The 21,641-nt window shown below is 51.7% G+C and overlaps 1 protein-coding gene across 5 annotated transcripts in view; it reads right to left on the reverse strand.

Moving 5' to 3' along the window:
- Positions 1-1,219: 1,219 nt before the first annotated feature.
- RALGPS1 (Ral GEF with PH domain and SH3 binding motif 1) overlaps positions 1,220-21,641 on the reverse strand; it is a 265,288-nt gene continuing 244,866 nt past the window's right edge. For 2 of the 5 annotated variants that reach the window (XM_011988521.1, XM_011988490.1), the window contains 6 exons: positions 14,038-14,121; positions 12,566-12,671; positions 12,077-12,169; positions 11,747-11,852; positions 9,955-10,046; positions 1,220-5,693 (listed from right to left, as the gene is read on the reverse strand). In XM_011988521.1, coding sequence (XP_011843911.1) covers positions 5,664-5,693; positions 9,955-10,046; positions 11,747-11,852; positions 12,077-12,169; positions 12,566-12,671; positions 14,038-14,121 — 511 coding nt within the window. In that variant the 3' untranslated portion in view covers positions 1,220-5,663. Of the gene's footprint in view, positions 5,694-7,391; positions 7,826-9,954; positions 10,047-11,746; positions 11,853-12,076; positions 12,170-12,565; positions 12,672-14,037; positions 14,122-21,641 lie in introns of those variants that run through there. The other 3 variants (XM_011988514.1, XM_011988505.1, XM_011988499.1) reach the window with 3 other exon arrangements.

A 21,641-nucleotide genomic window follows, 5' to 3' on the forward strand; every position in this document is an offset into this window, starting at 1 on the left:
ACCCCCCTCCTTCTGCGCCCTCGTCCAGCCTGCCCGCAGGCTCCGCGCGGGGTAGATGCCCGCACCCGTGGCTAAAGCGGCGTTTCGCCGTCTGGTCTGCGTTGACTCCGGGATCCTGTCATCTATCCCCCTTGATGGATGGCAGGGTCTGGTGGCCGTTTGTGGCGCCTGACGCCGTGAGGCTAAGGGGCTGGAGCTTTGCAGGATACCAGTTGTGGGTTCGAGTTTTGACTGTTAGTTTCTAACTGTGACGACCCCCAACCCCATCCTCACTTCCCTAAGTCAAATGCATTCTTCTCAGGGCCCTTGAACACTGCACTGTGACTGAGGGCAGCGACCCCATCTGGGTAAAGCTGGGGCCACCGTGCCGTCTAAATCAGGAGGAGGAGGTAAACTAGGGCTACCTCGGCAAGCGGGGCCTTGTCGTAGCTAGGGAGGTGTGGCTATGCTGGCCTGGAACTGGGATGGTGGAGCAGAGCCCGAGGACTGTGCTGGTGTGGGGGAACCTGTGCTTGGGGGACTGGCCACTGCAGCTTTGGAAGGCACTGGCTGGGAAACTGAGGCAGTCCGGGTCAGGGGATCACATCACCCCCTGGTGCACACTTCCTCAATGACTTCCAGGTTCTTTCTTGGTAAGGCCTGAACTTTGTGAGAGAATGAAGCGGCTGCCCAGATAGCACTGAGAGAAAGATGTAGAGGAGGCCTTTTTATTTCTCCTTCCAGCCCCTCTAGAGATGCCCCTGGTCCTCCCCTCAGGTTTCCACGAGATAACCCTTTTAAGACAGCCCTCTTTTTTCTCCAAGCGAGGTATAGTGGAGTTCTGGGCTTTTGCCTAACATCATGAAGTCCTCCCAACATACCTTTTCAGACTTAAAATCCCATTACTCCCGCAAAACCTGTACTCAGTGAAATCGGGTTGCCTTTTTCTCAGCCTCACTCTGCTCCTTCTCATTTCTGTCTCCCTATTGCCCCCACCCTTCATGTGTTCTGCAACCTCTGAACTGAATCTCCAAATACCCACTGCCCTCTAAAGCATCCTACGTCTCCTGCCTCTCTCCCTGGAGTGCCTGTCCCTTCCTGAGGATGCTGCTCCTGCATGGTTTTGATGCTCTGGTTACGTCCTAGCTGAGTTTTGGGCTCCCCATGCCTCCTTTGTGTCTATCTGAAACAGCAACTGTTTGCTAAGTGAATGTGTGTGACTTTAATAAACTGAGCAGTATTCATTGGAAAACACATTTAATTTCAAAGTAAACAAAGATGTTGTACATTAAAGTATTTAATTAGTGAAATAATTATTATCAATGTAACAAGCTGAAAAATACAGCAACTTGATACAAGACTGAGGTAACAAAATACTTCACCAAAAATCTAAAGAACCCCATGGAGGGCTGGTTGATGTTCAGTGGTTACTGCGGGTGAGACAATTCACAAGAATTAGAGAAAGTCCTTACACAACTGCATGCAGGGATCTGCTGGAAAAAAAGACAGCCCAGGAGAGTGCAACAGATTTAACAGGAAACGAATTAAAATGTAGAAACTGATTTTCAACTTACTTCGAAGAGTACATAAGAAATTGAAAACTACTCTCTATGCAACATTTTGAATGCTAAGTGGAAAACCATGCATTTTGGCACGAAATTTATTAAAGATTATACCATACTAATTAATTACTATTATTTCATTAGTGAATAGTCACAGTCGTTCAGAAATGGATAAAGAGATTAATGGTTATAAAATGGACAAATGATCTCCTGTGTTGCTGCTGTAAGCGGGGTTTTGAGGCTGCCCAGGGGGTGTACACGCTTGTGCAGCATAGGGCTGCAAGGCGGTCTCAAGTCCATGGTACAAGTTCTCAACACCCAAGAAAATGCAGTTCTCGCTCACATTGTAGTTATATTTAACATTGAAATTAAAAACAGAAACCTATGGAGCAAATACTGTGACATTTCAACCCTACTCTCTCATCCCACCTTTGGAATCCTCGGCATGGCCAACTGCAGCTCTGTGCCTGGCTCTTCTGGGCCAACCAGCCTCTAGGATAGTGACTTCATCCTCACTGCAACTGAACTCGCAGATCAAGAGGCTATTCAGTCTGTTGAGCCTTTTGATGCCTTTCTGGAGCAATCTATGCACAGGATTTATACTCAGGGCTAGGAGAGAGGCAAAGTCTTGCCTAAGGAGATATGTGTGGTGGGGACTACTTGTTTGTTGAGTGGTCAGGTCCATGAGGGCAGGGATCAGATCTGACTTGTTCTTAGCACAGGCAGCACTTGCTAGTGATGCGAATGAATAAATGAATGAATGGGTGGTTTTGTGCAGAGAATCTGTTATTTCTAAAGGACTAGGAGTTTGTTTTTTAACATGAAACCACTTGATATGTAAAAATGATGTAAAGCTGATTTAAGTCATTTATGGGCTCACAAACCAGAAAGCTGTGTTTTTGGCAATGCTCCCCAGTGGTTACGGACATCAGCAGCGTCGGGGAAGGGCTCTAGGCACCACCTGAGGAACAGAGCAGATGTTGCCTGCAAGTGGTTTCCTGTTTCATGGAGCATTTCCGCCTGTAAAATGGCATCCGAAAAGGTACACCTCTTGGGGCTTGGGAGGTGGGGGTAAGATGATACTGGGCATCTTGGTAAGAAAAAAAATGCACTATAAATTCAATTGGCAAAAGAGAGTGAGTTTCTTCCTAAACAGAATCTCTTCAAGTATCTACTTCCTCGGGTTCCACAGCCTTATAGGGAGGGAGGGGGCCAAAGTCTCTCACTGGGCACAGTTAGAACAAGATTTCTACTGCTCTCTACCAAATCAATCCTCCATCAGTATGTCAGTTGCCAGAATGCACTTGACTGATCTTGAATGACAAAACATGTTCAACTGTCCTGATCTTGAATGACAAAACATGTTCAACTGTCCCAGGGAGAGAAGTGAGTTGTTCTTGGGACCACAATGTTACCAGCTACCAACTCCACAGTTGTAGACAACTTTCTGTAACTTTCATTTTGGGGTGCCATGATCCATTTGCTTAAAAAAATACAGCATATGCATGCAAGAAATAATCCCTTCAATGGCTTTATAAACATTTGTGCACTCTGGACAGTACAGGAGCAAAAACTAGAAATGCTTCCCTCCAGGGGGAGGGTCCACCCATGGACTTTCCCACCTTGTGATTGGTGCCTGGCCCTCTCTGTCTCAGGCTCACAGGGTTCAAACCAACACTGGGAAGACAAGCAGCATTCAATGCCTATGTTTGGCCGAGCCCCTGCTTAGAGAGCTGAGTGTCTTCCAGCCTTATCTCCAGGACTCTTCCGGTGTGGTCAAGGCTCTTACTGCTTCTATAAGGCTTTTGCCAACAAAGTCTAAGGTGATTCTTCAAGATTCCGAGCTAAGAATGTTCTTGGGAGAGGACGTGGAAACAGACTAAATTAGTGAGAAGACTAAACATTTTGAATTGTGATTGTGCTATTTCAAATTAGGCTGAGACATTTGTGAAAGACAAGACAAACTTATAAGGGATATAAAATTACCTGTTTTTGTGGTGCCTGAAATTCTGAGGTTTTTGGATTGGCATCTATAATACTTCCATGTGTGAAAAACCCGGACAGTTTGCAGAATGGAAAAATCCAAGGAAAATAGGTAGTTGATGTTCCACATCTGGCACTTTCATCCAAACTTACGACTTTTTAGAAGGTAACAGGTAGAATCAGATTGAATGTAAGTTAAAGTGTTAACACTGCATGGTTCTGGTCAGAGGTGTCTGGAGTGTTTGGCATTGTCATTCAGCCTGTAGATGCTGATTCGAATAGTCATCGGGAGAATGAGGGGCCACATCCGCGTGGGTGTGCAAAGCACCCAGTGTCAAGGTTTGATGGCATCAACTTTATCACCTGGAGTTTCTCTTAGCAGGAAAGTATTCTAGTCTTTGCTCAAAAGGAAGATGAATTACTAAGCACAGTAAGGCTCAACCACAAAATGAGGCCCTGGTGACAATTACTTTCCTCACCAAGTCATTCAGATTTCTAGAGAAGTTGTCATTATTTGGTCAAAATACAGTGGTGGGTCTTTTGGTCATTTTGAAACTGACCTATTACAGTTTATTGGTGTCGATGTTGTTCTGAAGCACCCAGCCCAGAAACTCTTGAGGGTAGCTTGATGCCCGATCGGTGTGAGCTCTGAAACCATGACAGCTGCAAGGACCCAGAAATTCAGTCTCTTCCGGAAAACTGTTTAACGGTTAACTTCTCAGAGTTAGGATATCCAAATTAAAGGGGAAGCGGGAAGAGAAGATACTGTGATAAAGAGTAATTTATTATTTTGAATAAAAATGTATTTGTGCAAAATAAGTCACTTTAAAATGTGACAAAAGGTGACAGATAAGGACGTGGTTCATGTGAGGAGCTCCTAACTGAATGCAGAGGTTGGACTGTTCACTCCCCAGGGCTTTGCTCTCTTGTCACACGGTCATCAACAATTGTGCCCTTGGACTTGGAAAATGGAAAACTTGCTGGTGACTGCGTTTGGGGCCAAGACTGGGGAAGCTTAAGGTCTCAGGGTCACTCAGCTTCCCTTCATGATCAGGAATCTTGGTGGGCCCCGCCCTGGCAGTGGAGGCAAAGGGGTGAGATGATGGGGGCACAGGCTTCACCCTGCGGGGAGGGAGAGGTTGGTGCCTCCTGGCTCCTGCACAGCTGATCACTATGAGCACGTCGGTTGGAGCTGCAACGTCACAACTTCCCATTCTGGCATGGTGGGAGGGGTGAGAAGAGGAGGGCCTCAGGCCCTGTTAGAAATGGGGAAGGGAGGAAGCAAGCAGGCCAGCAGCCCAGTCCACAGTCCTGAAGCCAGGTTCTGTCTCAGAAGGGCTGACAGCAAAGAGGCCTGGAAGGGACCCGGGGCCCCAGGAAGCAGGCCTTCCAGATGAATAGCACCCATAGGAACAGAAAACAAGACACAATTTAAGGCATTGTTTGTTTACAGTAAAAGAATGCGAGGGACCCTTAACACAGGAGGAATCTAGGCTCTCACTCTGACCTTCCTCGGTGGACAGGGCTATAACTTAAGGTTAAAGCAGGGCCTCAAAGCCAATGAAGTGTGTGATGTCACAAGTCTTGTGCCAAAATGCATGTTTCTTGAAGAGTTCGCACTCGCTCACACACACACGTACAGCACGCACACGCAGAGGACGCTTCGGGGTTGTACAAAATCTGAGGCAGCCCTGTGGGCGAGCAACCCCACGCACTTGGGGTGTAAAAAGCCTGTTCCACAGCTGTTCCTCCTCTCGGGCCCCTCTCGCAGGTTAGTTAGCGCTGTCCACTCTGTGCAGTAGAAAGCACAGAGAACCCAACGTGGGCCGGGTGCTCTCTAGTCGCAGATGCAGGTGGTGGGCCCAGAGAGGGAGAGCGGGGTGTCCGGTCTGGGGTCTGACCACTGCCCCGAGAGGCGGTGCTGCAGAATGAGTGTCATGAGAGTCGCTGGGGACTGACAGGTGGATCCCGCACTGGTGGAGCCCTCTGGGATGGTGAGGCCACAGGCCGTGTCCCCTGAGTCTGGCTGTGAGTTTCCCAGCACCCTGGCTCACAGCCTGTGCCCAGGACTGCTCTTCACCACCAGGCCCAGCCTGGGTTCCCAGAAGCCTCTGAAGTCACGCCACGTCCTGCAGAGACTTACTCAAATGACATAAGGTTTGCAGGTACCTAGAAGAGAAAGCTCAGTCTCTTGTTAAAGTTTCAACCTCAGAGGACAAGGGGTGGTCCCTAGAGGAAGGGACAGGCCTTTCCCCGTGAGTCTGGGAATGAGCAGGTTGGGTAGGGAGAGGGCATGGCAATAACAATAGCCACCCCATGTGAAGTGGCAGCTGCGCACCAGGCACTGCTTGGAATCCACCGCATGCACTGCGTCCTCGAGTCCTCACTTCAACCCCACGGGGCAGGCACTGGCATCGTCCTCATTACAAAGACGAGGAAACTGAGGCTTAGAGAGGTTCAGTACACAGCAAGTAAGCAGCAGGGCTAAGAACCCAGAGCCCACGCTCTCAACCTGTCTCCTTCAGTGGAAATCAAACTGCGCTTGGGGCAGAGAGACAAATCCTGAAGGCCTGAGGTGTGTGCAGAGGGTGGGTGGCGGGAGTTGGCAAAGGGAAGCACGGGAGAAAGAGTCAGTTCAGGGATATCAGAAACCCCAAGACCTTCCCATAGCTCTGTGCCCAGGACAAGATCCTAGCCCCCTATACTGGCGGGACTACTAGCCCCAAGGTCAGAGTGTTTCTGCCAACCCCAAAAGCTGCCAACAGGCCCTCAGCCCCAGCCCTCCTCCATCGGCACTGCTGGGGGAGGATTTGATTAGAAATAATTTCATTAAAAAAAATCCATTTTGGTGTCAGTTTGGTCAAATGATGAATTAGGAAAAAAATGCCTCTCCATGTACCAGGTGACAGTTCTAAGAATGGTCATTAGCAGCACTGTTCACTACAGCAAAAAAGTAGAAAATCAGTCCCGGGATGCCCAACAGAAGAACTAATAACAATGAAATCAGTAAAAATAAATGAATGACTGCTACATGTGGTAACACAGATGAATCCTAGGAACATGTTATAGGAGAAAAGCAAGACACAAGAAAATGCATCGTTATGGTTCTATTTATAAGAAAGGTTTTTGTTTTGTTTTGTTTTGAGACGGAGACTCGCTCTGTCGCCCAGGCTGGACTGCAGTGGCCGGATCTCAGCTCACTGCAAGCTCCGCTTCCCTGGTTCATGCCATTCTCCTGCCTCAGCCTCCCGAGTAGCTGGGACTACAGGCGCCCGCCACCTCGCCAAGCTAGTTTTTTGTATTTTTTAGTAGAGACAGGGTTTCACCGTGTTAGCCAGGATGGTCTCGATCTCCTGACCTTGTGATCCGCCTGTCTCGGCCTCCCAAAGTGCTGGGATTACAGGCTTGAGCCACCGCGCCCGGCCTATAAGAAAGTTTTAAAATGCACCCCAGACGATACATGAAGGAATCAAGTACGTGACCAGTAATTCTAAAGGAATAATCAGCCGACAAATCAGGAGAGCGGTTCTGGGGCACAGGTGGGAGGGCAACAAGCCAAAGTAGGAAGAGGCCATGGTGAGGGACAGCATTCCAAGGCCCTGGTGGCTCTGCTGTTAGGCACATGGTGGCAATAGGGTGTTTTATTGCTGTTGTTTATAGCTACACATATGTTATAGATAAGGTTTAAGTGTATTCAATGTTAACAAAAACAAGTTTAGGACACGCAGTTCCACAGAATAGAAAATCAATCTAGTCACTGATTGTTCCACGTGAATAGATGCATTTCTGTCACACCCTTTCTTACACCCTCCTGGCATTCCATCACACGGACATACTGTGATTCACTTAAATCATCCTCGGCTGTTGAATATTTCAGTTGTTGTCAACTTTTTATTATTACATGTAGCATAGAGTGGGAATATTTGGTTGAAAGTAAATTAGAAATAAAAAGGGGGAAAAGGAGGAAGAAAAATCCCCTCCTCCAGGTCTGAAAATCAGACAAAAATCCTTAAAAATTGTAGCCTTGCCATGCTACACCACATTTGCCAATACATGAAACTGACCCATTAGTGCTCTGCAGGATCAGCCTGCGCTGCCTCCTGGGGCTGCTGTCATCCTCTGGCTGCTTCTCCAAAGAGGGACAATGGGTTTTGCTCAGGGTTACCACTGTGGCTCCTGGGTGGGGCCACCATGCTGCCCAGGCTTCAGGCACAGGGCCCTGCCTCCTTCCCCACACTGCCCTCCATGTGTTCCACCTTGGGACTGTCAGTTCCTGTTGGACCTGGAGCTGCTCTGGCTTCCTGTGTGTGGTAGGTGAGCTTCAGTGTGCTGTGCTCTTAGAGAGGGGTCCTCAGAGCTACTGAGGGACCCCAGACACACACGATGTGACCAGCATGGAAGAGGCCAGGATGCTCTTCCTTTCTTAATGCAATCTGAGGCGGCAGCAGCCTCGTTCAGGTCTTGGCACCTTGTCTCAAGGGATCACCTTGACATGGCTGCCGACCAAAACCCTTGTCTTCCCGTCATACGGATGGCCAATTACATTTATTCAATGTACAAACTATATATAAAGCTCTCTAGAAACGATAGAATTACCATTTCTTGTGTATCATCTTAGAACTTTTATACAGACGAGATCATCCTTTCCAAATGTTTTTACCCTGATCTGCCTCTTTCTAAAAACTATCAAGTGTTGCACAACAGGGACCCTCTGAGGGTCACAGAGGCTTCCAGGGTTTTGTTCCTATCAAGAACAATGCTGCAGTGAACATTCTTAAACACGCCTTTGAGCACATGTGTGAGCACATCCCGAGGACAAATCCCCCAAAGTCACGACGGATGAGTCAAGGGAATCAACTGCAATTTATTTGGAACCTGTGGCACCTGTTTATTCTTGTATTGGTCTTGTCCTGTTTTAGTTGGTCAAGGACTAATTCTGAGAACTTGCTAATTCTGCTTTCTAGCTTCTTATCATCTATAATTTCAATCAGTTGCTCGTGTTTGTCCTCATCTGTGTTACAGATCCTGAATAGGACCGAGCTGAGCACAGAGCCCTAGGACCTGTCGCTGTCACTAGAGACCTGCCCCCAGCTTCCAGAACCACTTGGAGGGACCAAGAAGTCTGTGACTGTGCCTTGTGGCACCATGAAGTCCCCATCCTCCTGGACCCAAATGCCTGGTATGCACTTGCCTTTGCTGAGGTCCCCCAGACTTCAGAGCTGCTACCTGCAAGGAGGCTTGCTGAGTCTACTTCCCGGCACTACCCCCAACTGTCCTCCTTGAAGCGCCACCCTCTATGCCATGCGCCTAGCCCTCTATGCCATGCGCCTAGCCCTCTATGCCATGTGCCTAGCCCTCTATACCATACGCCTAGCCCTCCCAAGATGGGCTAGGAGAGGACTCCTGCTTCCCCCACTCCTCCTCTGGCTGATCCCTGGGGAACACACACATGGACACTTAGGGACAGGAGCATCAGTGCTGCCCACCTGACCCCCAGGGAGCAGGAGGCTGCAGCCCGCTCCCATTTGCTGCTGAGGGCAAAGGCAGCCATTTCTCTCACAAGCCTGGACAGCGGGGGATGTGCTTCCGGTCTTTTGCTCAGCTGCGGGGGTTACCAGGGACGCGGAGGCAGGACAGGCAGGAGGGCTCAGGGGCAACAAGGGGCGAATCAGGGGAGTCAGGCAGACTTGGGTTCAATCCCAGCTCCACTGCTCACTCATGTGGGACCTTAAGCGTGTGTCTGCCCCTTTCTGAGCCTCAGGATCCTCAGCATAAAATGGAGACAGTAAGAGAATCCACCTCACAGGGATGTTGGGAGAATTCAGCCAATTCCTGCACGTGAAGCATTTCATGTAACACCCTTGGTGGGATGGCTGGGGGCGACCAGGGGAGGGGGCCATACCGCGAGCCAGGCCCAGTAGGCCAGAGGGGGCCTATGTCAATACAGAATCTACTGGTTCAAACACACTGAGAAGCTAGGGACCCCTTTCACCAGCAGCCTTGCCTGGCCCGTGGCTGGCTGTCAATAAGTTAGCTGCATCATCCCCAAGGGTTGTCGGGCAGGGAGGAGTGAGTGTGCAGTATTCCCATGAAGTCAGCTCTTGGCAGGGATGACCTAAATAGATGCTAGAACCCGATCCTGGGGTGATATCGCAGCTGCTCATAACTATCCCCCAGTGGGTGTTTCTGTGGCATTTCCCATTGTGGGAAAGACACAGGAACCACATTCAAAGTTCTGGTCTGGAGCTGGGCTTAGTTCTAAGCTGAGCAAGGGGGTGCCTTGTCTCAAGGGAAGATGCTGATCAGAAGAGGGTATCTGAGAGTGTGGCTAATGGGCTCTGAAAGAAGAGAACCCTGTTTTCTAAGGACCCTTAGTTCCAAGGGTGGGAGAGGATATTTCAGGTGACAAGCAGGATTTTGGTGACTTTACCTGAGGCCTGTTGCTTTTACATGCATCATCCAAATGCTTGTGCCACAGTATTGCATGAAATCGGGAACCAGTCTGAAACTTGTAAACATTGCCTGATGGATAGAGAAACCATGAGTTAAGAAGAGGGCCGCGTAGGAGGGTCAGCTGGTGACTGTGGCATAAAGATAAATGTAAACACGGGTAACTAAACTAGGAAGGTCGGCCCAGGTGAGCTGGAACATGCAGAGAAAGCAGCCTCCAGGGCTCCCTCCAGTGGTCTCTTTGGACCATGGCTTTTAACCATTTTGGGGCCATGGTGCCTTTGGCTGTCTGGTTAAGCCTGTGGACCATCCTCAGAATAATGTTTCCAAATGTATAAAATACAAAGGAAATCGATAATACTCAAATATAGTTATTAAACTACTAAAAAACAAACCAGTGGTATAATTCTATAGGTGCTTCTATATTAAAGCACTAAGAACAAGATCTAGTACAAGTCTGATACTGTACTGTAATTTCAAAGAGATAAGCGTAAGTGATATTTTGAAATGTCTGTAACAATATGTGATTTCTCTCGGATATAAAATCACAGGTATTGCTAACATTTTTATTGTTGGATGCTTATACTCATAACTGAAGGAGTCAGAAGTCACTGAAAACAAAGATGCATTTTTTTCCACACCCAAGTTCACAGACCTCTTGAATTCTATCCATGGACCCTGGCCACCCCTTGTGTCACATTTCCTTAAGAAACCACTGCTAATCCGGTCCAGACTGTTGAGGGAGGAACAATGGTAACCAAACTCAGGACACACTGCCACATGTGTGCAACAAATGTGGGTTCAGTCACTTAGACACTGAGCAGAGAACTTGGCAATTTCTCTCTTCCCCATTCCAGGATCCTGGAGGCTCCCTTTGTTTCTCTGCTTCTCAGCTAAGAACATTAGAGCCTGACACTCAAGGCATGGTCTCCCCACCAGCACCGCCATCTGCATCGCCCGGGAGCTTGTTGGAAATGCAGAATGTTGGTCTCTACCCCAGATCTGTTGAATCCAAATCTGAATTTTAACCAGATCTCCAGGTGATTTGTGTGTTCATGAACCCTACAGTAGAACATTCCTGTTAAGGTGTGAAAATGCGTGGGGATTTTCCAGCCCCAATCAGTTTGCCTGGTTGGAATCCAATTGACCCAGGCAATTTTGGAGTTTTGTCATGAGACATGGGTTACTGAGGAGACCCGCCATAGTCTGTTCCGAATGTCAATGAAGACAGGGCTACTCGACAGGATGGCATCCAGAATCTCTCCTTCTTCACAGCATGATCGTGAAGTGGGAACCAGGAGGAACTGGGAGACAGCTAGAGAAGGCTGGAGCTTTGGGAAGTTAAAAGGGTTCTTCCCTGAGTTGGCCTTGGATCTGGACACTGCCAGAGTCTCATGGCACAGGCATGTCAGGGTATCCCTGAAATCTCCCCAGAGCCAAGACCCTTCCAGCCTCATGGCCCTGCTTCATCCAGCCTTACTATTTATTCCAAGACCGTGAGGCTACAGCTCCTGGAGTGATGGGCCCCAGCAGCCACAGGTAAGGCCGCAAAAAGGATTCCAGCACCCTGTGCCTCGTACCCTGCTCAAAGGACATGCCAACCATGATCTATGCAGCTTTTGTGAACTAGCATGGACCCCACGAACATCAGAATCTAAAGCAAAGGGAAGGCAGCAGCCTCAAAAGCTCCTAATAACTTCAAAATGCACACTGAGCAGGAGAGAAAATGGGCAGAGAGCAGCTGCAGGCACCAGCTCTGGCCTGCTGCCTACCTTTGTCAGGGTTGTTCAGCTGGAAGATATCTGGGTGCTCAGGGTCATCAGGCAGCTGCACCATCCAGCCCACGATGGAAACCTTTTTGCCAGGTGTGGATTTATACTAGAGGAGAGCAACAACACAGCCGGAGACCCGGGCCCAGCCCTCCACTCCGCAAGGGAGGCCAACCTGGGTCAGGCAAGGCTCCCTCCCTCCCCTGCCACCTTCCCGCCTGCATCCTCCGCAGTTCACATAGATCCCTTTCCCACCACCATCCTCCACAGTTCACAGAGCTCCCTTCCCCACTAGAGGAAGTCCCAGTACTAGAGCCCTTTCAAGGGACTTACGTGTTTTCTGTCTGTGCCCCGCAAGGACTTGGCTCCGTAGTACAGGAGGGTGGATCCTGAGAGTATGACCCAGTACCTGGTCCACGAGGACAGCTACAGAGGAAGGAGAGGCTGAGTGATGCCACCAGGGGTCATGGGGGTAGAGGACCCCTGGCCGATTGCAGACCCAGCCATCCCATCAATGCCACTGCAGGCCCCATCTCTTCCCTGGCCCTCCACCACCCCCTGGCAATGCTAACTTCCACCTAGGACCAAGAGAGGAGGCATCTTCCCTCCCCTCTCTTGCTCCTTTACTCAGGGAGCCCTTCCTTTGTTCATTTTAAGGCAGTGTCGGGCATAATTCCTGAGAATTCAGCTCACTGCACGCCCACTGCAAGCCGGGCCTCTGCCACGCATGTGACTTTCTTGCTGAGACCTCTAGGAGTGAGCACTATTTACAGACGGGGAAGCCCCTGCTGCCCAGGTGGATGTGGGTCTGTCTGTACTTACCGCAGGCTTCCGCCCTTCCTTGAGCAGGGTTTTTCTTCTCAGAGGCCCCTCCATGGTGGGCACGGCTGCCGAATTCCCCAGAGAACAGATGCACGGGCCGGTGGGGCTGAGGAGAGACCACCGGTCAGACATCGCCCTGGAGGAGCTGAGGTCAAGCCCCCTCTCTCTCACTGGGGACCACAGGTGCCCCACTACCAAGTCCGAGATGTCCCAGCAGTCCAGACTCAACAGCACAGGGCAAGGCCCGGAGGGGAGGGCCAGGTGATGACGCACATGAAGGGCCCACTGCCAAGGACTCCCACACCCGTCTCTCTGGGGCGGCAAAGCTCCAGGCTTGGTGACCAAGTTCCTCATAACCCAGGCCCCGATCAGCACCCCCAACCTATCCTGAGGGCTGCTTTTGTCGTGGCTGCAGCCTGGCCGCTCCCTGGGGCTGGTGTGGGCTCCTCCACACCTGAGGAGCTGGTGCCTGTGAAGCCCCAGCTCCAGCAGCCCTTCCTTCTGGTGTTGGCCGGAGCCTCAGAGGAGCAGCGAGGAAGGGAAGAGGGTGTGGAGTGACAAGAGGGACGCGAGCCCACATGCACCATTCCCCACACCTTTCCCAGGCTCTTCACTCATCCTCTCTCTTGGGGACTCAAGCATCACCTACAGATGAAGGTGTCCAAGGGCATGGCAGCCTACACCTCCCTCCTGAGTTCCAGATCTGCCCACGCCCCAGGAACGGCACCACCCCCTACTGGCTGCTTCAGCCAGAAAGCTGGGGTTTTCTTCTGTTTCGAATGTCCCTGTAACCTAATCAATCCCAAGGATGCACTGGGGATCAGGTACTAAACATCTCTGACCATCCATCTTAGCCATCCCACTACACCTTAGGCCACCGGACCGTCCTCTGAGCCACTGCCCAGTGCGCTCCACTGGCCTTCCTGGGTCCACACTGGCCAGTGCCTCCACCCTCCCCGTCTCCTCTCCTCTCCTCTCCTCCACCCACCCACAGCAAGCCCCTTTTATGGTTCCCTGTCGTTTTTAAGGTCTGAGCCACCATCCTCACCCCTGCTGGATGCTGGATGCGGCTCCTGCTCATCTCATGTCCCTGCCCTCTCTCATTCCTTCCAACATTCCCTCCCTTCCCTTCACTCGAATCATCCAGCCCTTCCTGCCTCACAGCCCACACTGTCCCTTTGCTGGCAGCACTCTCATTGCCCCTCCACTTCCAATTATTTGGCGAATTCCTATCATTCTTCCAGTCTCTTTTTCAGGGAGGCCCTCCCTGAGCTCCCGAACCAAGTAAGCTCCCCCTCCTCTTCCTGAGTGCTCCTCACCTCCTCTGGGACAGCCAGTGCACCTGGCAGTAGCCTCACGGGGGCAAAGGCTGTGTCTGTTTCTTTCGGCAGCCTCTAGCACAGTGCTTGGCATCCAACACGCCATATAACAAGCTATGTGTCAAACAAATGAACACATGAACACATGGATACCTGTAGACACAGCTCCGGGTTCTGGGAGAGTTCCGAACTGGAACCCGCCAGTTGGGCCCCAGGGTGGCATAGAGACGTCCCCTGCTTCAGAGGAAAAGGGTTAAATTTTAGCAACAGCTTTGAAAGACCAGATGCTCCTGAAGGAGGCAAGAGCACCCCGGACTACATAATCAGTTAGTTCAGGAAGCCCCGCAGAGCAACCTCCCTCCCTCCCCAACTTCTCCCCAGCCTCCTCGGCCACACTGCAAGCACACCTGGAGCTGCCCGGCCAGTAAACACAGCAACCCTCAGAGTCTCCAAGTCTCCAGGTAATTCTTTCAACTTTTTATTGAGTGTTCACCCTTTTTCCAGTGTCAAGAGCATGACTAAAATCCAGGCACGCCCACTTGCCTCAGTTTGGGGCTGAGATGTTTCATAGCAAACACTGTACAGCCCCGACAATCCACGGCAAGTCCACATGAAAAGTGCACACAGAATTGTGGGCAGCCTTGCATGTCAGGCCTGGGGGCCATTCACCAGGACATAACTGGAGCCTTCTGTTTGCAACATCCTCTCCACTGGACAGTCTCCTCTGCGGCTCCAGCCAGGCCCCTGCAAACTTGCTCTGTGACCTGCTGCGGCATCCGGGAGTCCATGCTCCAAGTTTGCTCCGTGGGCGGCCCTCTGGCTTTCCTCTCACCTGCACTCCCGGCAGTGAGCCTTTCCAGGGCAACGTGCAGCTGCCTGCTCTGCCTCTTTGCAGGGAGGCACCCTCTTTCTCCTTTAGCCTCTCCTGTCTTAGAAGACTCACGTCCCGTATCCACTTGATGTTCCAACCTTCTCCCCACCCTTGAGGCATGGCCTATTCTCTGACCACAGCTCTTCTTGCCCATTGGTCAGACAACAATGTAATCAACTTAATAAAGTCAGATGAGGCCCAGAGTTCCTTTGTAAGATCCTCTCAGTCCTCCATGGTCAGCCGTAGGTTGCTGCATGTTGCTCTGTGACACCAGCGCCTGTGGGTGGTGTGGGGCCGCCCTCACGCATTGCAGCAGGTACATCGGACCTGCCCAGGAGCCTTTGTCCTCCTCCCAGGAAGGAGCTCTTCTTGATGACCATCTCGGGTCCACTGTCCAGGGCCCAGGGCTGGTGGGAGTCTGATGGTTAGCTGGGATGGCTGCTCCAGGCCCCTGAGCCTCCTGCCCATCGGCTCCTCCTCTCTGGGTGGTGTACCATAGCATGTGCTTGGCCCCCCAGTTCTCTAACATAACGGGTGTCAGGGTGGTCATAGACTGATCCCACCACCGCCCATACTGAGCTGTAGCACAGACAAGAGAGGCCCTGGTGTGCTAAACTACCAGGCCACTGGCCCAACGGCCACCTCCCTCTCAGAAAGAGGGGTGGAGTGCAGCGAGTGAATGTGAACCATGCAGATAACCATGAGTCTCTCATTCTGGACAAGTCAGTCACCAACTTCACTGTTACCGACACCACATGCTGGGCACCTCGCAAGTGAGTGCACTAGCACGGCAGGTCACTGCACGAGCCCGTGCAGAAGCAGCACTGCTCAGGGGAACTGGCCACGGCTGCCTCCGGGGCTGCTCTTCTTCCAGCTGTACCCAGGGATTTCTTCTGAGCAGGGTCTGACAATGGACTTTCCTGCAGCGAGATCCTGTGTGGCTTTGTCTGCTACCCAGGGACGTGTCCTCCTCACCTGAGCTGGATTCCAGCTCTGAGCTGCCACCTTGTTGGGAGCTGAGGATGGAGTCCACCTTCCCAGAGCCGGGCCCTCTGGCCCCTTGGCCACTTTTCTTCTCGTCTTTTTCCCTGTTACCTGAGGAGAATGTGATGGCAGTGGACCGTTCGCAGTTCCCACAGCACCTGAGGCAGGGCACAGTGGCCAGCGCGGCTACTTTCTTCCCGTCATTCTCTCCCTTTGCGTGAGACAGTGCGTGGCTTCGTATTTCACAGATGTTTGAAAGAACTGACATTTGTTGATGCAGAGCTTGAAACAAGCATCTTCCAAGCAGGCCAGCCTCATAAGCAGCCTTTCCTCATGTCCTCCCTAAAGGATTGAGGAGTGGACTGGCAGGGAGCACGAGGATACCAGGGGTCGCTGGGGGGCTCTCGACAGACCAAGTAGTCACTAGGTAGTGAGCGCTCACGTGCTCACACGCTCTGATGCCCCTGCAACTTCATCGAGTGCACTCACACTGTCGCCAAAACTTTGTGTAAAGCACCCTTACCCTCCCCACAATGAGGAAACTGAGGCTCAGTGATGTGAACCTACTTGACCAAGGCATGAGTCTTGTAAGCTAGGACTTGAACCCAGGACTGTCTGACTCTGCAGCCCAAGTTCCTCACCACACTGTGAGATGCGGCCTTTTAGGATAGAGGGAGCGGCATCAGCGTCAGCACAGTGGGGTCTGTCACAGGGACTGGGCCCACTGTGGCCTTTCAGGATAGAGGGAGAGGCGGCAGCGGCAGCACGGTGGGGTCTGTCGCAGGGACAGACCACCGCGGCTCTTGCTGGCATTCTCCTCTCAGGATAGAGGGAGAGGCAGCAGCGGCAGCACGGTGGGGTCTGTCACAGGGACTGGCCCACTGTGGCCTTTCAGGGTAGAGGGAGAAGTGGCAGCGGCAGCACGGTGGGGTCTGTCGCAGGGACTGGGCCACTGTGGGCTCTTGCTGGCATTCTCCTCTCAGAGGCTCCTCTACTTGTGGGTCCCCACTTGCACTCACACTGCCTGGGATTTGTCAGTGTCTGAGACTGAATGACCACAAGATTCTTGGGCTTGGGGACCTCCCAGGATGGGGCCACCTCCCAGGTCTCCTGGTCCCTTGGTGGCCCCAGTGGAGCGGTCTCCTGGCAGTTGCTGCCTGGCACTGAAGAGCAGCTGCCTCTTCTCAATGGCATACGTGCCAACTACATGCTTTCACACAAGAGCATGCCCAGCTCTGTGAGAGGGGCCCTGTTCTCAGTTTAAGATGAGGAAACCGAGGCTCAAGGAGGCATCACCTTGCTGGTCTGTCATTAGAGACAGAGACTCAAGTGTTCACAAAGGAAGGCTCATTTTCTGGTGCGGGTGGAGGGCCTGTGCCAGGGTGGCTGCTCCAGGCTGTGGAAGTCAGAGCCTGCTCTCTCTGGAGCCAGGGGGAGCGACCCCAGGCCTTGAAGAGCAGCACCAGTGTGACCTTTCTCCAGGCCAACCTCTAGGAACATAGAGTCGGGGTGGAAGTGGCCAGCCTTCCCTCTGGGTGAGCCCTCCAGAGTTGGAGGAGGACCTTGCTGGGCAGGGCAACTCTGGCTGCCTGGCAGGCCAGCATCAGCATAGAGCAGCTAGGATCTTCAGCCACCGGAACCAGACAATCTGAAAGTGTCTGGAAATGTCCCTGCTTTGAGAAAAATGTGTTATTTGAATGTTCAGGGCCAGAAAATGCAAAATGATTGGCTGGTGGTATCAGAGGAACCACAGAAATAATAGATTCTTCTTCTTTTTTTTTTTTTTTTGGTAACTGACGTAAGGGCTCATAGCCCAGAACCACAGACACCTTTCCCAATGTCATTCTGAGAACCTGTGGCTGAACATGGTGTCCTAGGAAGGCCATTTGACTGTCCCCTCTCAGGGATCTTAGGTGGAGTCAGAAGGAGGGCTGAAACAGGCAATTGAGGCTTGCCCAGACCAGGAGCTTGTGGGAACCTGGGTCTGGGGAAGACATCGACCGGCAACAATATAGAACACTTCAGTCCCAAGGGGTGTGCAAGGTGATGATGAGGAGGAGGATGGGGTCATGGGATGATGATAATGACAGGACAATGAGATGACAGGATGATGATAATGGTGGTGGTGGTGACAGGTAAAGTGGGAGGATGGAATGAGGATGGTGATGGTGGTAACGGTGGTGGTGGTGGCGGTGATGAGACAATGGGTGCCAGGCAATGTGCTAAGCAGGATTCGCTCAGCATCTCATTTACTCATATAACACTGTGAGGCAGGCACTATTATTATCTCCACCTTAGAGATAAAGAACCTGATGCTTGGAGAGGTGGAGTCACTTGCCCAAGATCATGACACTGGGAAGAGGCAGAGTGGGTGGTGCTATTGAGGTGGAGGCGGCCAGGGCACTTCCTGGGCCAACAGCATCATGAGCATTCAGACTAGTCAAGCAGGTCTGAAAGGCCATCTTCACTCCATCATTTTCTAGGTACACATTAGGTTGTAGGTATCCTGGGGATTTCTTTTTTTTTTTTTTTTGAGACGGAGTCTTGCTCTGTTGCCCAGGCTGGAGTGCAGTGGCACGATCTCAGCTCACTGCAAGCTCCGCCTCCTGGGTTTACGCCATTCTCCTGCCTCAGCCTCCCGAGTAGCTGGGACTACAGGCACCCGCCACCACGCCCGGCTAGTTTTTTGTATTTTTTAGTAGAGACGGGGTTTCACCATGTTAGCCAGGACGGTCTCGATCTTCTGACCTCGTGATCCGCCCGTCTGGGCCTCCCAGAGTGCTGGGATTACAGGCTTGAGCCATCGCGCCCGGCCAGGGAATTTCATTTCAGAAAGCCCTAAGTCCCTGTTTCTGGGCTAGGAGGTTGGAGAGCAGAAAATAATTATGTTGAGGCCTTGGTAATCTTGGTCTTAGTAGAGGTAGGGTCCTCCCCTGATATGGTTTGGCTGTGTCCTCACCCAAATCTCATCTTGAATTGTAGTCCCCATAATCTCCACGTGTCATGGGAGGGACCCAGTGGGAGGTAATTGAATCATGGGGGTGGTTACCCCCATGCTGCTGTTCTCATGATAGTGAGTTCTCACAAGATCTGATGGTTTTCTAAGGGGCTTTTCCCCCTTTTGCTCGGCACTTCTCCTTGCTGCTACCACGTGAAGGAGGTGTTTGCTTCCCCTTCCATCATGATTGTAAGTTTCCTGAGGCCTCTCCAGCCATGCTGAACTGTGAGTCAGTTAAATCTCTTTCCTTTATAAATTACCTAGTCTTGGGTATGACTTTATTAGCAGCCTGAGAACAGACTAATATACTTCCCCTAATCTTCTGTACACAGAGCCCTAGCCTCAAGTCCACAGAGCTGGGTAGGAGTGCACATGTGGAAGGGCCCAGGCGATGCTATTGATCAGCAGTGTCCATCTGCGCCTGCAGACCCTGGATGGGAAGCCATCCAATTAGGTCATGGCCTATCCTGGCCACTTTCTGATGCTTCACCCTCATCTTCAGGCAGGAAGCTGCTACCCTGAATTCTGCTGGGCCCTGGGATGTCCCTTCTAGCAGCACTTTTTGAAGGACATTTGCTCTCTACGGGCCACCCACTCTTCTCTGGGCAATGTCCCTGATTCACTAAGTGGATCCCTAGGAACCACGTTTGTATTGTATGTCCCCATCCTTCTCACAGCTGAGTGGACAGGGCAACACCAGTGATCCAAGCCAGGTAAGCCAGATCTTCTCTCCTGGTGATTAGGAACCAGATCTGAGAGGCTGAAAGTGAGGCTCAGTGGCTGGGCAAAACTATCACATGTAAACTTGGGAGCTCTGAGGTATCATCCATCTTCCCCTCTGTGCACTGAGAAGTCCAGAAATCTTGTCTGAGAGAGAGTGAGGAGGGGTAAAGCAGATATGCACAGAGAAGAATGGACACAAGATGGAAGGAGCATCCTGCCCGCTTTCTAGGTGCTGACTCTGGAGGAATTGTAGTTATTGGACAGAGAAGCTGTGGGCAGAGATTTCTCAGCTACCCATGAAGCAGCAGCAGCTGCCTGGCAGGGCTTGAAAACAGAGTCAAGCAAAAGGCCCTGGAACCTCGAGGCCAGGGGTTCTCTGTGCACTATTCTTTCTGCAGACTTCTCTCAGTCCGCTGGCTGCAGCCTCAACTGCCAGACTCTAGTGTTTGGAGCTAAGGGAGTGAGGCAAGAGATCACATATTGGAGAGAAACCCAAATCAGAAGCTGGCAAATTGTCTAACTGGGCTGCCACCCAGAGGATATTTGGTGAAGAGAACCCTAGTGATCCCTTGAGGGGGGTCCTGGGACCTGAAGAGGCCGCAGGCTCTGAGTCATGCACCAAGCTGGGACAGGTGGCCCAGGGCTCAGTGTCTCTGAGTCTCATGCAGGAGAGATAGGCCAAGTATACAGAGCACTGAAGCCAGGCACCAGGCAGCAGAATGAACCCGAGGAAACCAGACTCAGGGGAGGAATGAGACCCTGGGATCCTGGCCTCAGCCCCAGGTGTAGAGGACAGTGAGGTCCTCTGTGGAAGCCACCCTGAGAATGGCCACTGGCATGTCTGCTGCAGCCAAGGGGACCCACCACCTGCAGGATTGCCTCCAGAGCCTGGCCTGCCTCTCCCAAAATACTGCAGAGTCTGGGGCTTGAGAGGCATCCTTGTGACCTGGCAAACCTGGGCATCTACCAGGGTCCTCTGATCTTCTCAAGGAAGGAAACAAGTGTCTTTTAAAACTCAGTTTTTGGGGCAGGAGGCTTGGTGCTCTGTCACCATGACTGCATTTCGCCGGTGCCTCCTTAAGGATGTCAGATGATCCCACCAGCTAAAACGAGCAGGTAAACCTCACATGGGCAGAAGCTGCATCACCCAACTCCCTGAACACCCTACAACACCACCCCACAGCGCTCTGGGGGGCAACTGTCTGCAGTGACCTCTTAGAGGGGCCCCCCTACAGTCTAGTGTTATCCTGGAGGCCAGCAGGTGCTGGTAGAAATTTGCCATCATTCCGGTCCATCCCTCCCATGATCACTGAACTGCATTTGAGGACATTTTTCTTCCCCCTACCCAGCCTTAGACCCCCGGGTTGCTTTCTTGGTGGGAAGTAGTACCCATCGAGGGAAATTCATAAAAGTCCCCAACTCAGGCTGGGCACAGTGGCTCCTGCCTGTCATCCCAGCACTTTAGAAGTGGGGATGGGAGGATTACTTGAGACCAGCTAGGAAATACAGTGAGCCCCCATCTCTACTGCAAATTAAAATAAAAAAATTAGCCAGGCATGGTGGCGTGCACCTGTACCCAGCTACTTGGGAGGCAGAGACAGCAGGATCGCTTGAGCCTGGGAGATCAAGGCTGCAGTGAGCTATGGCAGTGCCACTGCACTCCAGCTTGGAAAAAAGAGAGAGACACTGTCTTAAAAAAAAAAAAAAAGTCCCTAAATCAGTTCCTCAGATGCGGCAGCTCCACCTATATGCTAGATCTTTACCGCGCCTAGCCTCATCACAGGGCTGAGGAATGGAGGCTCAGAGATACTGAGAGCTACCCAAGGGCCTGGGAGGATCAGTGGTCCTAACTTCAGGTCCCCCTGCAAGGCTGGCTGTGCCTTTCACTGTGGAGGTCCACTGAGAACTCCAGAGAACAGGACCTGCCATGGGGCCCAGCTCTCCTGCACGAGACTCTTACAGACACCAAGCCCGGGGCCATCTGTCCCAGCCTGGTGCATGATTCACAGCCCGCAGCCTCTTCAGGTCCCAGGTCCCGCCTTGAGGGCACTCTAGGGTCCTCTTCACTAAATGTCCTGGGCTGCTGCTTAACCATCCCCTCCTCCTCCAGAAGCCACCTCTGAGCCTGGTGCCTGATGCAGGTCGCCCTGTTGGATCCTGCACAACCGCTTCCCTAACAGG

This window comes from Mandrillus leucophaeus, unplaced genomic scaffold (assembly GCF_000951045.1).
Source record: "Mandrillus leucophaeus isolate KB7577 unplaced genomic scaffold, Mleu.le_1.0 Scaffold109, whole genome shotgun sequence".
Classification (NCBI taxonomy): domain Eukaryota; kingdom Metazoa; phylum Chordata; class Mammalia; order Primates; family Cercopithecidae; genus Mandrillus; species Mandrillus leucophaeus.